Genomic DNA, 21,822 nt, shown 5'->3' with positions numbered 1-21,822 from the left:
AAAGAATTATGTTTTTGCCTTCTTATCACCTCCTGGCCTTTAAAGAAGCCTTCTACACCGGCTTCTTCACTATCAACACAGATATATTCGGCCCGACGTTACTCGCCCAGCATGTGCGCTATGAGTCCCTTCTAAAGATGCGCGAAAGCCTACATTGAATAAGAAGCTCTACTGCCATGTTGGGGACGACATGAACAAGGAGGTGGGGAGTGTTAGCAGCTGGACACACCCTACGGAGAAAGATTGCTCGGCGGAATATTATTTTTTGTAATTATTCTTTGATTAAGAAAAACCGACATTTCACCTTTGTAAATAGTGGCGCTTATAGAAGCTTCCAGATTGTATCCCATTTTTGACATTTAGATTGAGTAGATGGTTAAATTGGAACATTGGGGTTTGAGATTGTAAGGTATTTATACCACTTTTGACCTTAATGAAAAAACCTTTTGTCATTTTTAAAAAGTTTTGTCTGTGAGTGAGCGTACTGTGTACGAGAGAGAGTGAGAGTTTCATCTTCACGATACGCGCGCACCGCTGGTCGGAATCGAGTGCGGAGAAGTGCAACGTGTTGCCCCCGACGAGAGCTACGCGCCCATACCTACATTGCGGGTGTACGGTTTGGTTTTGTGAACTCGACCCTCGAGCTACATCTGATGATTCGGTGAGCATACGTTGTCTGTTTTCGCATTTCAGCATATCCACGTGTTCGCATTGAGTAGAGCTACACATTAGGCACTTTAGTTTTCAAAAACGATGACCTGCAAATTTCGACCAGACATCCTACGTGATTTTGTACCATGTGTTTAGGGTTGGGATTTTGGTTCATGGACCTTAGGGAGAGCGACCTATTGGTGTTAGTAGGCTCTCCTTCAAGTTGTGTGGTGTTTCGAGAATGTTTGATGGGTATTTGGCTCTTGAAAGCGTTGTAGAAAATCTCTTCTTATGCACTCCTGAAGGCTGTAGCTTAGACATTGGGTAGATACCTCTGTAGGAAGTAGTCGAGAGTCGGTCGAGTGTAGATTGACACCCTATGCTTGCTTCCACATGCCTGCGGATCAAGCTTCGTCCTTAGCTGACAGGTGAGTTCTCGCTGTGCTGACGTCCGTCGCAGCGTATCCGCCAACATGCCCAGTATCCCATAATCCTCGATGCTTCCGGTGTTTAAAACTGCCAAGATCACCCCCATTTTATCTTTTTTGTACAAAAAACCCAGTTAGACGGTATGAACCGACACAGTCTACAAACGGAAAAAGCCTACAGAAGCTAAGAAATTCCAGGGTGCCATAGTAATACCAAGACCACCTATCCATCATAGGAGTAGTATTTACACCTGCTGTGCATAGTGTGACAACATGAACTGACACAGCCTGCAAACGGAAAAAATCTGCAGAAGCTAAAAATTTCCAAGGTACCAAAGTAATACCAAGACCACCTACCATTCATAGGAGTAGTATATACACCTGCTGCGCACAGTGTGACAAAAAGGAGAGTTAACGACAGCCGTAAAAATCCCATCCTAACACAACATGATCACAAGCAGTATACGCCTGAGGCAAGGTATAAACCGCCACCATGCTATTGTCTGACAAACATTTAATACTTACCTTACTGTGCCAACTAATAACAGATGAATGCTCAATGTAGAACTACAGCAAAAAATTTCAACACAACCAGTAGCGAGGCAAGCCAGCGTAGAAAAAAACCTGAGACACCTGAGTACTGAGCTCTATAGCTCCCTTTGTTATGCAAGCAGTAAGTCTTCTCAGAAAAAACACGATAGAACAACACTAGCTAAGTGAGGGGCACAGATGCGCCCTCACCTGTTTAAATAGTGGAAGGAGGAGGGACTGCCAGTCCTCTGAGCGAGAGCCATGAGTGAGCCGGGCTGCCATCCTGGAGAATGTGTGTGTGTGTGTGTGTTGTAGCTCTATTTAGCACGCAGATACCCATGAGTGGGGAGATCCACAGCAAAGAAGGAGAGGCCGCCTTCACGGTGTAATGAAGAAGGAGAACGTAATCACGATCGGCACGACACAGAGATCTCTACTATAGATCCTTAGTTTAATCATCAAGGGCTATGCCCCATGGTCTCTAAAAAGTAATGGCATTTTTTGAGTAGTAACCCTAAAGTGAACAATTTCCGGGCTAGATCAAAGTGGAGAGGCAGGGGTGTTTGTTTTTGAAAACAACAAGAATACCATAGTACCACTGTGTGTGTGTGTGTGTGTGTGTGTGTGTGTGTGTGTGTGTGTGTGTGTGTGTGTGTGTGTGTGTGTGTGTGTGTGTGTGTGTGTGTGTGTGCACGGGCTTGATAGTGATGGCCACTTGTTTAGAAATATTCAGGTGTTTTGAGTTTCATTTTGTTTCGAGAGGATGAAACAGAACCTTCATGTAACTATAGAGGACATGTGACCCGTTCTAACTACTCATATCCATATACCATTTCTCAATACATCAAGGATGGGTGTGACTAGTGTCGAAATGGCCACCTCTTTGTCTCGGTTCTTGAAAATGTGCTTGGTGGAAATGTCTCTCTAGCATGGGTATGTCTGTGTATCCCTGTGTTAGTCTAGCTATAGCCATTGAACCCATAGTAAAGTATGTCCAGAGTACTAAATAGGTTTGAGGGTTGCACCCGCACAAGCATCAAATCTACTAGTTCCACGGGGGCCATTGAAGGGGAAAAAAAATTTAGTTATGAGTGGAATGTAAGAAGAACAAAAAAAAGTCCAAGCAGAGAAAGAGAAGGAAAGAATGGGCTGCTTAATCACATGAAGCATGAACACAACAAGCAAAAGGGAAGTCTTGGAGAATATGATGCCAGTCAAAGGGCAAAAACATCACGTTCAGAGAGCTATTTGGATTTTCTTGCACATTACTGCTAAATCTTTTGTTGCACAACGATTTATTTTCGAGGGTCATGTGTTAGTTATGGGCTAAGTTGGTTGCTACTTTTTCTTTGCACTTCCACAAGTTCACATGCATGAGTATCCAAACTTTTATTGGATTTATTGCTTTGAGTTTGTGTGATTCTTGTTACTAAATCTACAATTAATTTGACATACAAATTAAGTATTTGGTAACATTTTGACTGTTGTCCCTAGGTGGGTGATAGTTAAGATATAATTACCATAGTTTTGGGCTTTGCTTGGTCTAATACTGTAGGTTAAAACTAAAAAAAAAGCATTGTCACTGAATTTTTTTGTGATAAATTGTTTTGAACCGATGTATTACTCAGTTGTAATAGCCTTAGTATGGATTACTGGCCCCTAGCTAGAGAAATAAGGCTTTTGGTGTCTTGATAGTTTTGGGCATCCTTGATAGTTTTGGGCCTTCTTGATAGTCTTAGTGTTTTTATCATTTATGGTTTCCTTTCCTTTCTTCACTATGGCTATTAATAATAGTACGAAGAGGTTCCTTAGGTTTAAGGCAAGTTGTAGAATCTTTATAAACTTTGGGATGCAGATGCAAATTCTAATATCAAAACTTGGAAGTTATTGATCTCTAGGTTCTTTGTGGTATACATAGATTGGAGAAGCATATATAACTAGTCTATAGCTAAGGCTCTAGACTAGTTGTAGAATCTTTATAAACTTTGGGATGCAGATGCAAATTCTAATATCAAAACTTGGAAGTTATTGATCTCTAGGTTCTTTGTGGTATAAATAGATTGGAGAAGCATATATAACTAGTCTATAGCTAAGGCTCTGTGAAGTGATTTGAGTATGAGTGATTGGCTACCTTCTTGATGTTTCAGTAGCTTTGGCAATGTTCTTTGCTTTGGATAGGAAGAAATGGAATTTGTGTTAGCCCCTTTCCAAAAAAACAAGTGACACTCCCGCTACCTACGACTACAAAAAGAGGAACTAATTCAAAGCCATATATACATGTCTATCTACTTTCTTTTTTATTGATATTATTACATTTATGGTGTGGGTTGAGGGTTTCCAACACTTCATATTTCATGCGTCATTTTGATACCTAATAGAGATGCAATTATCTCTAACCTCTTATCTTTAACTTTCAACAATTAATAACACTATTTGGAGCTCCCTTGTCAATGCAGAGAGAGATTGAGCAGTTTTGGTGGATAGGCTCCATCTACCATGTTTTTCATAAGTTCAAATGTGAGATAGTCATGGTAAGGGGATTTCTTGAATTGGGAGAGTGTCCTAAAGATCTTAGTAAAGGCAAGTGGTAGTCGCTGGCTCATAAGGCCACTAGGTTTAGGCTAATACATGAAGATCTCTAGTGCACGAGAGAGAGAGAGAGAGAGAGAGAGAGAGAGAGAGAGAGAGAGAGAGAGAGAGGATATTATCATCCTCAAAGGCCAAATATGGCTTATAGGACCAAATGTAACTTATGTCACATGCTCTATGTTGAGCTTGTATGTGGTAGTCCAAGCTTCGGTTTGCATACTCGCTAACATTTTTATGGCCATCAGCCATAAGTCAAAAACTAAGCACAACTTGCAAACTTTCATATGCATGGGTTCATATTTCATCCATCTACAAATATGTATTAAGCCTTTAGAAATAGAAAGGTGCACAAGATCACACATGACAATGGCATCTCTCTTGTTTCCTACCGTTTTTTAGAAAAAACAGAAACACATCCTATCAGATTTGTCACCAACATAATCAAATGTCCTGTGGACATTATTGTGTGTTTAATCGTAGGTGCATCTCTCTCTCTCTCTCTCTCTCTCTCTCTCTCTCTCTCTCTGTGTGTGTGTCTGCCTCTGCTTGACTTGCAAAAACCTACATATGGATGTGCAAGTTCCATCATGTGTAACAGAGGAGAGATAACGAGATAGAGATTGACCTGATGTTAGGAGAAGGGGAGAGAGGGGGAGAGAGAGAGAGAGAGAGAGAGAGAGAGAGGAGACTTCATTTTGATCGTCTTTGCAACCCCCACTAGCATCGGCGGAAGAGTGGTGAACTAGAGGGTAGTTGACTAACCATAATGTGATTGCAGTAATGTGTAGTAATTGATACTAAACCATCTTCTGACCAAGAGTAATGAAATTTGGCTTATGCGGAAGTTTACTGGAGATTGATTTTGACTCTCTTGTTTTGGAACTCAAAAGCACCAGCCGTGAAACATCCAGCAATCTGTATCACCCATGATCGTTTCGATGGAAGCGTACTTACAAACCAAGCAATTGAACCCTCCGCCGGATCATCCGCCCAATTAGAAGGAATCACTCAAATGCTCAACAGCAAGAGCCCTTGCATTGCAAACAGAAATTAAATATAGGTCCCTTAGTTTAGCTCAATCAAGGGGATTAAGCCCACAAACAGAAATTAAATATAGGTCCCTTAGTTAAGCTCAATTCAAGGGGATTCTTAGTTTAGCTCAATTCAAGGGAATTAAGCCCACAAACCTCCTACTATTACACCAACTCATTCGGGATGACCCATCCTCTTGTTTGTCCAAACAATTGTTTTGACTTAATTGAGCTCATGCCAGCCTTCTTGTTTGTAAGGACCAGCTACCTACACGAGAACCGCCTACAGCAGAAACTTTAGTCTTACACAAAGCCTAAAATACCATCAGCTCCCGCTTATATTTTGAGACACAAAGGGAATCTGGTACTCTTCAATCTCTGCTGAACTCAGCATAATCTGCAAGTCTGAGAACATCTCAAGCTGACTTGCACAGAATAATATCTAAAGAAACCACCACATCATTCACTTGGGGTGTTGAGTGCCGATTGTAGAGCATCTTCGAGGTACTTTTCAGCAGCTTCAATCTCCCTTCTTTTGTCCTCAATCGCAAGTTCTGCAAGTGCTTTGTCCTGCAAAAAGAGAAGCATTAAGGCAGACACTACGCGATGAGTAACAAATCACATAAAGCAGGTGAGGGTGAGTTTAAAGCACTGGAGGAAGATCTTGATAACTCCGGAGAGTTTCCAAAATTGGCTTGGTTTTTCTCTCCAAATCCTTGCGAAGCTCAACCATTTGCATGAGAACTCCATGATTGATTTCAGGGGTATAGCCAACACGGCTCAACACGGCCTGCAGAGGAATACATAAACTTTAAAGCCTCGTTTGAGATTAACATTCACACAAGGCAATGTTTCATTACCTTGTAATTTGAGAGTTGTTGGAGATATTGCCGCTCTTTAGAAGCCATCATCTTCAGGTTAGTTTGCCATTGCATCATAGGACCTTCACAACTTGCAACCTCCTCCTCCAGCTGCGCAAGTGTCCTTCACAAGCTTCCACAATATAGCTTAACTTAAAAGCGAGAAATCGTACACATTTCTTCGCTTAGGTAACACACCTCTTCAAATGTGTGAGCCTGGCAATTGCTTTGCGAGTATTATCCAATAGCATCTTAGATTCCTTTTGAGCCTTTGACCTTCTCTCTTCAACCTCGGATTTCCGCAAACATAGGTCACCAAATGCCACCAGAAAACTGAGAAAACCATGGAGCTTATAGGTGAATGCAGCCAAGACGTGAACATTCTCTAGGTCAAAAATGGTCCTCTGAAAACAAACCTGCTCACTTCCACATCTTTAATATTCAAAAGATGCGCAATATTGGCAAGACTTTGAGCTGAGGAGACAGCTGACTGAGAGAGATTCTCGGGTGCTAATCCTGCACACTCCAATATTTCCCTGATCCTTGCAGCTGCAAAACATAAGCACAAAAATTACTGTTGCAGCAGAAAACCAAATTTCAACTCTGAAGACATGCCTTGATTTTACTTCGTTACTTGGCAGACAACCCCCCTCCCTTTCTATCCTTAAAGTCACCAGAAAATCTAGAGTTTCTGAAATTCCAAATTTATATATACCCATGATAATGCAAAAACGCTGGGGCTGAATCTGATGCAAAAACACTGGCTGATCTGCTGCAAAAATGATGGCGCTGAATTTGATGTAAAAGGCTAGGGCTAATCTGATGCTGAGGCTGAAAATGCTGGTGCTAAACGGCTGGTGCTGAGGGTACCAACGATGATGAAGATGTTGGGTATGGAAACGCTCGTGGGTGCTTGTGCTGCCGGTACTTGTTCTGCTGTCTTTAAACTGAAGGCCAAGTGACTCTTTTATAGGTCTTTTTGCCAGTTGCCATACCTACTTTTAAGAAATGTCATGTCAAAGTCACTAATTAATAAATGAATTGTGTGACTGTTCATATGCCTATATGCTTAAGTGATTGTATTGTGCAAGTGAGGGTATGCAACTATGACGTGCTTGATCATGCACGTCTCACAAAATGATAGGCTAGATCCTAAACTAAGTAAGACCGACGCTGAATTGTAGCAGTAGCTTCTCCACGTGGCTCCAGTGCAATGCGCATGTGATATCCCCCCCTATTTAAGATGAGACACAACTGCCGAACTTCTTACTGTGGATGATTTTTGTACCACCCGAATAGTTATGTCGTGAAAACATTGCCGATGACTATGAAAGGTACGGGTGCTTGGAGATAATTCCAGTTCCATGTTGACGGAAGTGGATGCACACTAAAATGCGACTGCAAAAGAGGGTTAGGGATCCTGTCTCCAACTCCTTCCATACCCACATACGAGGAAAGCAAATCGTGGTATTCAAGATCTGGATTTCCGTGTATCCAATGTAGATTTTGGTTCAAATACATAGAGATGAAGACGGAAGTGCACGTGGGAGTGGCTAATAAGCCCGAGGCAGGGCCACGGAAGTTCTTTGAGGAAAAGAAAATTCTGAGATAGGTTCCTTGGGTTATTGGTTCTTCTTGGGTTCTAGGTTCTTTCCTCCGGTTCGTGAAGCAGAAGCACGTCCAAAGCTTTGATACCAATGTCGGGTATAGCGGAAGGTGCACAAATGTTGTACAATGGCTAAATGCTAAATGTTGATGTTGAATACTTCATGTCGATGCTTCATGCAAAAACGCTAGGCTGGATATAATGCTGACACTGAAGAGGGCTGATTTGATGCTGTAGGCTGAAAACGCTGATCTGGTGCAAATTGTTAGGGCTGAATCTGATGCAAAACCGTTGGCTGATCTACTGCAAAAACGCTCTCATGCAAAACGCTAGGGCTGATCTGATGCTGAGGCTGAATCTGATGCAAAACGCTAGAGCTAATCTGATGTTGAGACTGAAACGTTGGTGCGGAGGGTACTGATGATGATGAAGGTGCTGGCCATGGAAACACTAGTGGGTGCTTGTACTATCGGTACTTGTAAATTGAAGGCCAAGTGACTCTTTCTTAGGTCATTTTGCCATTTGCCCTACCTACTTTTAATAAATGTCTTGTCAAAGTCACCTATTAATAAATGAGTTATGCCTATATGCTTAAGTGACTATATAATGTGCAAGTGAGGGTATGCCACTACAACGTCCTAATCATGCACGTCCTTCTAGAGACTTACAAAATGCCAGGCTAGATCCTAAGCTAGCTAAGACCGACACTAAATTGTACCAGTAGCTTGTCCACGTGGCTCCAATGCAATGCGCACATGACATGGACTTGGAATTCAAACTTTCCCCGTAGCTTGGACTTGAAAATCATTCGGTTGTCCTTGGAGTCAAACTTTCCCCTTAGTTTCTTAGGACCATGGACATAGGCATCACTGCCAAAAATCTGAAAATGGGAGACATTGGGCTTTCTACCAATAACGGAGTCTATCGAACAAGCAAAATCATAGAAGACCGGATGAGAGCATGAGCTCTCTTTCAGCCCACACGGTCTTTTGCTGATCTCTATGCTCAAGCATTGTCTACGCCATCTCGACCACAATCCTATTCTTCCACTCCACAACTCCATTCTTTGAGGGTGATCTAGTATTCGCAAGCTCTCACTTGATTCCATGGCCCGCACAAAACTGTACATAAGCATTGGAGGTAAACTCTCCATCCTTGTCCACACGATAGTCTTAAACTCCTTGCTATACTCCTCCACGAGGGTACACCAATTCTTGAAGATCACAAAAGCCTCGTCCTTGTAAGCTTGAGGAAGGATACCCAAGTGAGGAGATGGTCTTTTTGATTCTCTCAAATTTGGTTCCAAGTTACGAAAGTATATTTTTTTCCGGCGTCACCCACCTTGGATGATCAAGTTGCACATGTAGAGACTACTGGAGAGTTGTGGCACCTATCAATGGTCAGGATGTTCTCCCTTCAGAGGGAATGTGGCGTTACCTAGGGAGTCGGTTCTTCCTTCTAGATGTTGTAGTTCCACTTGGAGCGGACAAGACGAACAATCTATTTGGTGGCTTTCTATAGCACCTTGTTCTTATCTAGCAAAGCCTAAGTGCAGGGTCTCTTAATACAACCATATTAGATGTAGTCTCAATATTGTTGTGTGTACTTTTATGTTGGACGTAATTCCAGACTCACTCTCAGAGTGGGGTGATATTTTCTAAGCATGGAAAATCAAAACTGTCATGACTTGCTGACGAGGCAATCCCTGAAGATTCGGCCAACTTGTAGATCCCGGTCAAGGGGCCTAAAGATTAAAGAGGGTTAGAACTTTAAAACTACCCAATTTACAGATTCTTACCGAGAGGCCTAAAGCACTAAAAGACCAAGCAAAAGGACCAGATTGCGAGGAGCATGATGACGTGGCAGCCACGCATCTCATCTCGAAACTGAGGAGCATCATTTTGCGCATCCTCTCTAGGTATCATACTCAAGGTACCCTTGAGATGATACCCTGAGGTTGTCCAATGTCAGCATAAGAGCCGGATCCGTGGTAGGGACTATATGTTTTTATGTCCTATAACATGCATCTGTGTAAGGTGCAGTGGAATGAATGTTGTATTTTCTCAAGATTAGTGATCTATATTTGCTCAAGGTTCCTTTTACTTCTTAGGGAAGGAGAGAGCCTTCCGTCCTTATGGAGAGTGCTATGATCACGAACAAAGTGAGTGGATATTGTGCGTGCAAGTGAATGAGACTGAGAGAAGGAGAGAAAAGAGATACGACACCCTAGAGGTTGTAAAACCCTCCTCCGAAGGCCCCACTCTCGTCGGCGAGAGTGGTCTACTTTGATTGCACAAAGGTGTACAATGCGTATGCAATGGACTGATGCAAACGGGGACTATGTCGATGACGACGATGAAAGCTTTAGGGCTGAATCTGATGCGCTTCTAACTGCTGTCCACAAAGGGGCAAAGGCTGCGAATCTGTGCCACTTTGGGGGCCTGAAATGACTGGTTTTGCTGCTGAATTATGGCTGAAAATGACTGCTCTTGTCGGGGCTTAGGAGAAGATGAAAAATGCTGATCTTCTTCCCTGATCTGGCTGTGTTTTAGGTTGATATCCTTGGCTGAAAAACGTTGGAACAGCAGGTGTTTTTCATGCTGAAAATGGCAGCCCTTCTAGCGTTAGTAAGTCCCTTGTCAATCTGTGGTGACTCGGCTGAATTTGTTGAAGAAAAACGTTGCACTTGCTGATGATGCTGGCGTTAGTAATGGTTGAAAACGCTGAGGAGGTCAAGAGAAAACGCTAGGCTCCTATGCTTGCTGGCGATGTCTGCTGGGGATGGAAACGCCAGGTATGCAAGAAGCTTAGGCGATCCCAAAACGCTGGTGGCTGCAGGTGAAGGGGCCTCACCAAGTTGGCTTGGCGAGGGTCTTGCTGAGAGAGGGAGGGAACATTTGTTGCTTGGTAGCCTGCTGTGCTCCTTGGCTCATCTGCCAATTTGTGCTAACTTGGGTTTGCTTATATATTGACTTACCCAATTTGCCCTACTAAGTACCCAACAAAAGTCACTTAATAAATAAGTGAAAAATGTTAAATATAGGGAAAAATAGGATAAAGTCACTTGAAAAATCCCCAAACTGACTCTGATGGAAATGCTTATGCTTATGCGGTGTGCAACCAGAGGATATGCATCTACACTAAGTGACTGGGCATGCACGATCTACGAATAGACTCACAAAAGTGCCAGATCACTTCTAATCTAAACTAAATGGACTGACGGGAACCTTGCTATGGTGTAGCTTGTCCACGGACACATAGGGTTGGATGTGTCACGTGACATCCCCTCCTTTTTAAAGTGAGATACTAGTACCGAGCTGCATGGCTTCCTTGTAGTCTACCAACAACTCTGGATAATCCTTAAAGAACTCTTCATCTACCCACACCGCTTCGTGGGTTCCTCGATCTTTGAACTTCAAAAAATATTGTCGTACTTGTTTCTTCGAACCATGGCAAAACAGATGCAACAAGACTTGCTCCGGTTCCATGACTTCAACTTCATCGATGATCTCCGGTTCTTCTTCTTCCGAAACGTCCTTTGGAGGTGTTCCCTGAAACACTTTCAACCAAGAAACATGGAAAACGTTGTGCATTGACCATGAGTTACGCAACTTCAATTTCATTGAAACCCCATTAATCTTTTTGATGACTGGAAATGGACCATACATATGAAAAGATAACTTAGGACATTTCTTTCCAACTTGCTTAAAACGTTGTTTCATGATTCGTAGATACACCCAATCTCCTTCCTTGATCGAGACCTCCTTACGATACTTGTTAGCCTGTCTCGAATAAGATTCCTGAGCCTTGCTTAGCTGAAGCTTCCCACTCTCAGAAATCTCATCCAATGACTGACTCTCAGCATTGGCATCAGGCATTTGACTAACCGATCTAGTCAAAAGTGAATGGAACGGACGGCCAAAAGCTGCCTCATACGGAGTTCGACCAATAGCAGAAGAGAAGGAATCATTTAGAATAGCATGAACCAATGGGAGATAGAGCTCCCATTGAGACTGCTGATCATGAACATAAGATTTTAACACATCAAAAGCCAACTGATTATAAATTTCGGTTTGACCATCTGAATGTGGATGAAAAACGGATGAAAAATTCAACTTTGTGCCAAAATTTTCAAAGAGTGCACGCCAAAAGTTGGACGTGAACTTAACATCCCTATCTGAAACAATGGACTTTGGCAAACCACAGAGGGGGTACCAATGCTTTATGAACAATCGTGCAACATCTCCTGCAGTAATTGTGGCCTTACAAGGAATCAACATGCAAAATTTGTTGAAACGATCAACAATAGTTAAACATTGAGTGTTCCTTGAATGCAGACTTGGTGGTAAGTTAGTCACAAAATCCATAGAGATATCTTGAAAAGGTCCCTCGGGAATAGGCAGCGGAAGCAAGAGGCCTTGCTGCTTACCCCGAGAAGCTTTTACTTTTTGACATATAGTGCAATGTGTGACATAACTAAACACATCTTTTCGCATTTTAGGCCAATAGAAAAATCGTTCAATCTTTTCCAATGTGGTGTTCATACCCATGTGCCCACCCCTGAGAGAATCATGTGTATCATGCAATATGGTTGGCCTGAGAGAGGGCAACACACATAGACGCTGACGAAAAAATAACAATCCATCACGAATGAGATAGTTGCTGGGCCCTTGGGAAGCAAGAGCGTGCAACCAATACTTACCAAACTCCGAATCTGCATACTGATTCTTCATGCTGTCAAAAGACTCACCCTGTATAGAAAATGTGGTTCTTGACTCAAGAGCCAAAATTTGTCCTTTGCGACTCAACGCATTTACAACAAGGTTAGCTTTTCCAGGCACATACTCAATCAAACTGCCAAATTGCTCAAAAAATTGTAACCACCGCGCTTGGCGATCATTCCAATGTGCACTAGGTATAGACCGGAGCCACTTGAGGGCTTGATGATCTGTGCGCACTGTAAACTCTCTTCCATACAAAAAATGCTTCCAATGCTTAAGAGAGTGAATGACAGACAAAAGTTCTTTATCATAAACTGAATAATTCTTTGCCGCACTATTGAGCTTCCGGCTAAGGAAAGCTACTGGGCGACCATGCTGCTAGAGCACAGCGCCTATGGCGACATTGCTCGCATCCGTCCATATCTCAAAGGGATCATCCCAAGAGGCAAGGATAAGACACGGTGCTTCTGTCACCGTAACCTTGAGAGCTGCGAAAGCCTCAATGGCTGCTTCGGGCAAGTCTACGCGCTGACGGCGAGTCTTTACTCCTTTCAAAACACCAGTCATAGGTGCAGCAATGCGTGTAAAATTCTCTATGTGCGAACTATATGCTTGACATAAACCCAGAAAAGAACGCACATCATATGCAGTTTTGGGAAAATCCCAATTACGAACCTGTTCCACCTTCGCGGGGTCTAGCTTGACTCCTTCTGCAGAAATGATATAACCCAGATAAGTGACTTCAGTAAGAAAAAATCCAGACTTCTTAGCTGCAATGTACAGCTGACACTCATCCAAACGAGTTAGTACCCTTTCAACATTTAATTCATGTTGCTCCCACAACGCAGAAAAAATGAGAATATCATCTAAAAAGATGAACACACATACGCCCGCCGAAACGACCTACCATGAGACAATTGAACGTACCCACGGCTCCTGTCAATCCAAAAGGCATAACAATATACTCCCATTGCCCTCGCTCGGTGCGAAAGGCGGTCTTGAAAATGTCGCCTTTGAATACCCGTACCTGATGGTATCCACTTTTGAGATCGACCTTACTGAAAACCTTTGCCCCATTGAACCTATCAAGGATATACTCAATGCGAGGCATCGAAAACTTGTTCTTGACGGTCATCTTGTTTAATGCCCTGTAATCAACACACAAACGAGACGAACCATCCTTCTTGCGAACAAACAAAATAGGGGCAACAAAGGGACTTACACTAGGACGTATGAATCCTCTAGCCACCAACTCCGTGAGTTGTCGCTCTAATTCTTCCTCCTGTGACTTGTTCAAACGGTAGGGAGCCTTACTGACAGGCTGCGCTCTCTCCATAAGCTCGATGCGATGGTCCTCCGGCCGCTCGGGTGGGAGACGAGGTGGAAGATCATCCTGCAAAAAGAGATGTTTAAATTTCGTAAACAACTCCGAATACTTACCTGGAGCCTGAATGCTCTGGGAAACTGGAGCAACATATACGAATGCTGCTTGTGCTCCTCGTCGTAATTCACGCTTTACCTGTACATGCGAGATAAGAGGCAAAGAATGCAAGCCCTCCTCAGCACGAATGATGAGGGGGGAATCAGTATCGGAATGTAAAGTGATCGTGTTAGCACCAAATTTAATGTGAGCATCAAGTTCACGAAACCATTTAATGCCTAAAATCATATCACATCCTGAGAGAGGAGATACAAGAAATTTCCTACGAAAAGAAGTTCGTTGAACGGTAAAAAGCACATCAAGGCACTCCTTCGTGATGAGAGCGTCCATACCAGGAGCGAAGCCAGAAACCTCGAGAAGAGCTTTCTGACTAACCTCTAGGCGGGCTCTCTCAACGAGAAGGGGACTAATCACATCATGCATACTGCCTGGATCAAACAATATGATAAAACGCTGCCCTTTTACATGACCATAACACTTCAAGAGAGATTCATCCATGTGTGTGTCAAAGTCAGGAGAAGAGGTAGATTGTGTTGTGACAGAGCTTGTGGTAGCTGTGGGCGTCTTTGGTTCTGTAGGCGGGACTTTCTTAGGACAGGCCTTCTTTATGTGTCCCTTGACGTGACATTGAAAACATCTATCTTCTTTAGCATTAAATTACTTGTTCTTCAGCCGCGATGTATCCTCCTATAATTCCTTGTGAAGCTTTTTCATCAAGGGTTAGCTTAGGTTTTGCAGGTGTCTTAGCTTTACCCTTAGATTCATTGTTAGAGTTCTTTTCCGAGGAATTAGAGGAAGAAGGGCTAGAAGAATTACCATTCTTACCATTCTTTCCGTCCTTACCACTCTGTGTGTTCTGAGAATTCTCCCGGGTTCCTTGAGAAGTCTTGTTTTCCTTAGACTTTCCTTTGTTGTGCTTCATCTCGTGGGCGAGAGCAATTGCTACCGCTTTGTTGAGATTGATTGGATCGAGTACCTCGATATCATACTTGATATACTCGTCCAATCCGTAAAGAAATGCCTCTTGCGCTTCGCATCCGATTTGCGTAATTGAATGCCGAGCTGCAAAACACGATTAGAGAAAGACATAACCGGCATACCGTTTTGCTTGAGAGCTCGCCAATCATCCTTCAATCGTGCAAGATACTGAGGTGGCATAAACCGCGCCTTGAGCTTGTCTTGGAAATCAGCCCAACTAAAAAAGAGGGGCGTGAAATCGTCGGCTGCCTCTAGGTGCGCGGCTAGCTGTGCCTCTTGCCATGCCTAGTACCAATTAATAGCATCACCGGCAAGGTACATAGCTGCTGTCAAAACTTTGCTATTGCCTGTCTTCTTAGTTGTCGCAAAATAAGCATTAAATTGATGCAACCAAGAATCAATAACAGTAGCATCCATCTTACCGTCATACTAAGTCAACTTCTCTGCGACTAGATGGTTGGAATCCGCATCGTGGCTTGCGCCACTTGACGAACTCCCACGATCTTTGGGTGGTTCGGTCTTCGAGGCTAGGACTTGGGCAAGCAATTCTTGAGTGCGTAGCTCTCGTCAAGCTTCACGCTCGGCCTCCAAGGCCGCGGCTCGTGCTGCCGCTTCCTCCTTCCTAAGTTCTTTTCTTTCTTTTCTTGCGTCACGCTCACGTTCTAAAGCAAGGCGCTTGTCTTCTTGTCTATCCATCATGGCCATCACCTGCTTGACCATTGCATCCATAGGGTCGGGTGCACTTGGTGGTGTAGATGGCGAAGAGGGAGGGTTAAAGAAATCATCTCCGGGTGGGGACAAGTCTTCATCGCCTCTCTCATGCTCATCACTTGTATGCGAAGTATCCATTCCGCTTCGGGTGACGACCATGCACTATGATCTTGGGGTCTTAAGCTCGCGAGGAACTTGCGTTCTTGAGGGTCTTGAGGGTCTTGAGGTCCTTGATTCGTGAGAATCTTGGGTTCTTGAGGTGTTCTTTTGCTTGCAAATCGCGTTGGAGAAGGATCTTCTCTTCACCCGAGTTCTACTCCTTTCTACGGGCGCACCCCTTGGCGGTCTTGCGCTCACACCAAGGTTGCTTTTTCCCACCTCACGTTGATTGGCTGGCCGCTAACTGCACGGTCCGCTCTCAATGAGTGAAAAGAGACACAAGGGGAGACTGGACAAGCCCTTCTTTCTTGGGATTCCTGTCACTCTTCAACAAAACACGATTAGGAATCAACACGCCCAAGCGAACTTGGGTTCGTGCGACCGCAACAAGCAAAAAAAATTCTTGTGGTTCTTGTGGTTCTTGTGGTTCTTCCCTTGAGTAGTACAGAACACTTCCAAAGCTCTGATATTGTTGCTAATTGGACTAATTTCTTATTTTTAATGATTAATTTTTCTAGGATATTTTATTGTGTACACTAAGAACTGTTAAAAGATTGTAGCTACAGGAAATGCCATCAAGAACGGACAACTCTGATGTGTCATTTGATGGGTGACGGTAAACATCACGAAGGAGTTTCCGTAAGTTCGGTGGAAAGGGCCGGGTTACGAGTGCCCCTGATGCATCACATGATGGGTGACGGGTGCATCAAAAAGGGGGCATTCCGTAGACTGAGGAGGAAATCCGAACTGAGTAAGAAAATATGCGTAAGAACGCAAGCACAAGAATAAAGATGGGTTCAAAGAAGCTTTTTATGAAAAGCAGGAACATTCGCGGGAGGGCAGATGCTTTCCCGCGAGGAATTTATGTCTGCATTGCATCTGTGCCGTGTTCTGCACCCGGGGACGCCTGGAATGTGTTCGTGTAGCATTGTTTTCACTAACTGAGTGAGTTTTTAAAGTTTAAACAAGTTCACACTTTATTTTATAAAGTGGCCGGTCACTTTTAAGTCACCAGCCCTTTTATAATAACATAAAGCATTGCTCTTCAACAAAAAAAGCCTACGTTAAAAAAACTCTACGCCAAAAAGCTACCTAAGGCTGTACGGACAGCAGCGTTCTCTCTCTCCTCTCTCTAGGGCGCCTGTTTGCTTTTTGGGGTCCCTATTCTCACCGGGTGCCAAGGCCTATAAAGAGGCAGGTAGCGTTCAGCTTTTCAGGGGGGATCGCAAGGAGTAGCAGGAAGTGCCAGCGATGAGGTTTTGGAGCAAGGTGTGGAGACGGGAATCTGCGAGTGTTCAGGTGACGACAGAGTACGGAGGTCGCTTTTCCGAGCAAGGAGCGACAGGTATAATTTGTCGATACGCATTGCGAGATGTTTTGTGTGGCTTGTTTTGCAAGAATCTCCCTCTTACGAGAAGTCCCTCACGGGAAGTACGGCTTCGCGCCTAAGTCCCTTACGGGAAAGTACGGCCTCGTGCCTAAGTCCTTTGCGGGAAAGAACGACCTTCGGGTCTAAGATTACAGAACGGAGGGGTTTCCTCGGGTTCTTGTGCTTGTATACGACTCTCCCTGAATAAAGAATACTCTTGACGGGGGGGGACCAGCCCATCTTCTGGTCCCTAATACTGTGTCGATCTTCTCCTTTCTCTCACAGTTGCAAAGTTATTTAATTTTCAGATTTTCAAGTGCTCGTGTACGCTCCCGTCTTGTGACAGTGGTATTAGAGCTCGGACTCCTCTCTTTCTCTGCAAAGGAGGACGATTCCGGGAAGAACGGGAAGAACCATGTCGAGCCAAGGGAGAAGCGTTGAAGAGAAGCTTCAACAAGTGCGAGCTCAACTTGCGGATTTGCAACAAGTCTTACTATTGCCAGATGTCCAAAAGCTCTTGGGCGGAATGAAGAGAACGAATGGAACCGATGCAGCCGGGCATCCAGACCACACTGTTGGCGTGAGACCACAGGAGGAAAGAGAAGAAGAACGTGCCGAGGTGCACAAAGGATCTTCGGATCGGAATGAACGGCCTACTCCAAGGAAAGGCCAGGAAAAGGCGCTCTCTTTGCTAGACGAGAGCAAGGACATCTCTATCTCATCTCCATCTTACTCTCCTGATTATACTTCTACTTCTCAATCTTCTCGCCAGAAGAAGGAAGACGCTACTACTACTACCCTACATCAACCTAAAGATAAGCCTCGATTTAAGAAGCATGGTCACAACTCTCATCATTTCCAGATTTTAGCCCAAGTTTGCAGATCAGCCCTAGCGTTTTCAGTTTTCAGCCATCCTCGACATGAGCCAGAGCAAATCATCCCATAGCCTTGTTGAGTTTGCAGGTCCAAGTCAAGTACCCTAGCGTTTTCTATTTTCAACCATTAGCCTCACAAATCCAAGCACCTAGAGCAAGATCCCATCAGCATCTCAGCATCTAGGACCATTGTATCAGCATTTGTGCAAATAACTCTCACAATAGAGAGGGTGGAACTTGGAGGGAGGTTTGAGACCCCATCTGATGTTAGTCTTCTTCTCTCTGTATCACTCATAGCATCATTCTCTCTTCTCCCATCTTTTGCACATCTCTCTCATGAAGTAAAAGGAATTCTCTCATGAAGTAAATGGAACCGTGAGTACACACTGAGCACTCATCTTGAGTTATCACCATAAATCACTTCAGCTGCAAATAACATAATAACTTCTCAAAAGTCAATTCAGTAAGTAACTGATCTTCAAAATCTTCCCAAAATCAGCTGCTAAATATATGGCGCACAATAAGCTGTCCTTACGTGTGAAACTGCCACGTCAACAATTCCATGCACTGCCCATGATCCCCACTGCAAATTGCAGCAAGATTCACACGTCGGTCGGCTGAGATTTAGGTCTTTTGTCTTGCGGTCTCTTTTCCTATTTGATTAGTTGGTGGTGCCGCGTTGCTGACTTGTCACACACAATCTGCAAAACACAGATGAGAGAGAGAGAGAGAGAGAGAGAGAGAGAGAGAGAGGGGTGATACAAAATGGCTAGAGAGGCAGAGAGAGATATCAAATGCTAGGTAGACCCAAAACACTGGCTAAGATCTACAACATCTACAACTCACTGTAATGAAGAAAGGGGGGGGGGGGGGGGGGGGGGGGGGGGGGGGGGGGGGGGGGGGGGGGGGGGGTTGTCCATTTACAGGGAGTCTCCTCGTCTGCCTGACTCGCATAGATACTCCACGCCCGAGATAAAAGTGGGCGTTTCAAAATAATGCAACATCATCATAAAAATAACCTGATTCCTAACTGCTGTGTTGTGGTTGTGGTTGTGTTTGTCGTAGACATTCGTTTTCTGGGTTTTCTCCGTATGCACAAGTTGGCATTTAACTGTCCTGCTCCTGAGAGATAATGGAGCAACCACCAGACAAAAGGTGAAACTCTTAACAACTGAGACCATTATTGCTTGTACTGTCCTCAGCTAAGTTCTCGACCACCTCTCTCCTAATAAAGAAATAATCGAGGGAGCTCATCTTGTACAAGGACAGAATGGGACTGTTCTTCAAATTATACAAAATACAAAAAACTAAAACTCTAGAAACGTGGAACTTTTAGTGCCTTGTCTGTCTTGCTCAACCCAAGAATTACGATCCCTCCTTCAACAACGTTATTTTTTGACAAGATGTCCACGACAGTAAAGCAAAAGAGCAGAGATACGCATGGACAATACGCACTCTCAAAGTCCATAAAGACTTTAGCAAACACGAAGAATCGTAGAGAGAGTAGTGAGCACACCTTGGCTTCTAAATTCCGCAGCTTTAATTCGAAGATCTTCTGCCACAAGAGAGGCGGCTTGCGTACGGGAGGTGGAGATGGAAGCGAGATTGTGGAGGTGAGCCACGGATCGTGGGGTGTACTCAAAGGGAGGCACATCCTTCCCTGCGCTCTCGAACGAAGAAGCGAGCCATTGCTTCACCTCTGCAATGTGTGCCGCATCGAATGCTGGCGCTTCATTTCCTCCGCTCTCCAAAGCCATAGCCTAACGACTACTCTACGTTAGAGCTCCTCACTTCTTTTTTGGCCACCCAACGTTAGTGGCCAGTGCCGGCCCAGTGGGGGTAGTGGGGGGAGTTCCATGCACAGAGTCACACCCAAGCTGCAGTCAACGCAGAAAAAGACCAGTTCAACAAGGACCAGTGCACGTGCGTTGCTGTGATTGGCTCACAAACTCCTCCATTCAAGGACGAAGCAAATCCCCCTTAAAAATCCTTGCTTAATCTCTTCCTTTTTCGAAGTGCTAGTGGGGTTATTGGCAGTGTTTGGATCTCCTGCCAACCTTTTCGAAATTTTTGTACGTAGGAAATATCCTCCACCTACTCCCCCCCCCCCAAACCCCCAAATAAGACATAGCTCTTAGAGTGCCTGCACATAGGCCTTCCAAAATGGAAGGTCCACCTTTTGAAAGTCGTGCATTCCATTAGGTGATCTCCTAGCAAGTAGATAGGTGGGGTCCCACTAGAGCTTCCAAATGGGGACAAAATAAAAACCTTTTGATAGGGTAAAACCCCCAACTTAAGGCCACCTAAAGGACACAGCAAATTGCAAAAGTCATGTTGCACAGAAATGCGTGTTTAGGGGCGCGTTTGGAAGCTCATGGCAGCGGCCATCTACAAGAAAAGTTTAGACGTGAACAGAGCTCAGCTCGCGATGCACGATAGCGTTCAATAATTTCACTATAACTAAAAAGGCCATGGAAAAGGAGCCACGCAAGGGTGGAATTTAAACCACTATGCCACATCAGCTCGAACTCACAATCTGACGGCCATGATGCATTTCTGGCTTGCGCTAACCAGCCCAACAGTGGCTTGACCTTGTCCCGCAACTGGAGATGATTTATGTTATTTAAAGGGATCGACAGTCTTAGTGCAGGGGGGCGGTTTTTAACTGGCCCCTTTACCCTAGGGGGTATAAGGGTTTTGTTGACTTGCTCTTGCAAGTCATTTCCAATTTAGAAGGCCTTCCAAAATGTAGAAGGTGGTTCAAGGACCTTCTATGGTAGAAGTGCTTGTAAGATGTGCATTGTATTTGATGTGTGATGGAGGCATATGAGACTGCATTTCCTAACTTGAAAGGTCCATTAAAAATGTCGCTTAGGCGTTTTAGGTTGTGTTTTGGAAGGCAAAAGATAGCCTACAAGATATAGCTCTTATGCGTCGCCTTCAATAGAAGTGTGGGGTTTGTGCATTAGAAATGCCAAATTCAGGAGCCCCTCTGCGAGAGGGCGTGTGGTGAGGAGAGTCTACACATGAAGTTGACACGTGTGCTTTGCACTTTTGTTTGTTGCGAGTTATGTGCAAGATGCGATGATTGTATGGTGCAACATGGAGATCTAAATGACCTATGGCAGTAATCTTTGTCAACAGCATTGAATGATGTTCTTTTTCCTCTTCATATTTATGTGCAGTTCTTTGCTTTGCTACTTGGTTCTCTACATAATTTTCACCTACAAATGTTGAGTCTTGAATGTGATTACGGTTGCATGGATCTTGGCTGTAGGGTGCAAGAACGTGTGCAGTTGAGGAAAGAGATCAAAAGAGGGACAAACTTGCTTTGTGGAATCCAGTAGTGAGCGATGTCTCATTGACTCCTTAATTGGTTATTACCCTAACAACATCTTTTTGCAAGCTATAGAAACAAAGGCATTGTTTATCTCATTTCATTTCTTCATACTACATTTTTGTCTGGTTTTCTTGTTTTCAACTTCAATCATTATCTTGGTTTGTGCAATAGATTTCCATAGAGTTAGATAGCACCTTTCAAATTTGTAATTTATAATATTACCATAATAATTGTAGCTTGTGCACAATCTCTCAAATCTCACTATTGTAGGTATGCTATCTCTAGCTTCTACTAAATAACAAATAGGTCAAGAGGTAAATTGGACGATCGAAATGTACATTTGAACCTTTGCCCGTAATGTCAAAAGCACTAGAGACACTTACTTTTATGGTGTGCTTCTCTCTTTTTTCTCCATTTTTTTATTGCATTACTCTATGGGTAGAAATAATGTGTTGGCATTTGTTGTGTGTGGCGAGTTGAAAGACCATTCGCCGGGGTTTTTATTGATGTGCAAGTTGTGAAGCCATGACGG

General features: G+C 43.8%; 1 protein-coding gene across 1 annotated transcript; it reads right to left on the bottom strand.

The window, feature by feature from the left end:
• Positions 1-5,268: 5,268 nt before the first annotated feature.
• Positions 5,269-19,959, bottom strand: AUG1 (HAUS augmin-like complex subunit). Its single transcript, XM_086508440.1, has 6 exons — positions 19,467-19,959; positions 6,507-6,639; positions 6,289-6,423; positions 6,091-6,214; positions 5,883-6,020; positions 5,269-5,800 (listed from the first exon to the last, which is right to left on the bottom strand). The coding sequence occupies exons 1-6, from the start codon at positions 19,705-19,707 to the stop codon at positions 5,690-5,692; spliced, it is 882 nt and encodes a 293-aa protein (XP_086364566.1). The 5' UTR covers positions 19,708-19,959; the 3' UTR covers positions 5,269-5,689.
• Between the last annotated feature and the right edge of the window lie 1,863 nt (positions 19,960-21,822).

The sequence above is a fragment of the Adiantum capillus-veneris genome, chromosome 3 (assembly GCF_014529385.1).
Source record: "Adiantum capillus-veneris isolate H3 chromosome 3, ASM1452938v2, whole genome shotgun sequence".
NCBI lineage: Eukaryota > Viridiplantae > Streptophyta > Polypodiopsida > Polypodiales > Pteridaceae > Adiantum > Adiantum capillus-veneris.
This window is presented reverse-complemented; position numbering and strand designations above follow the sequence as displayed.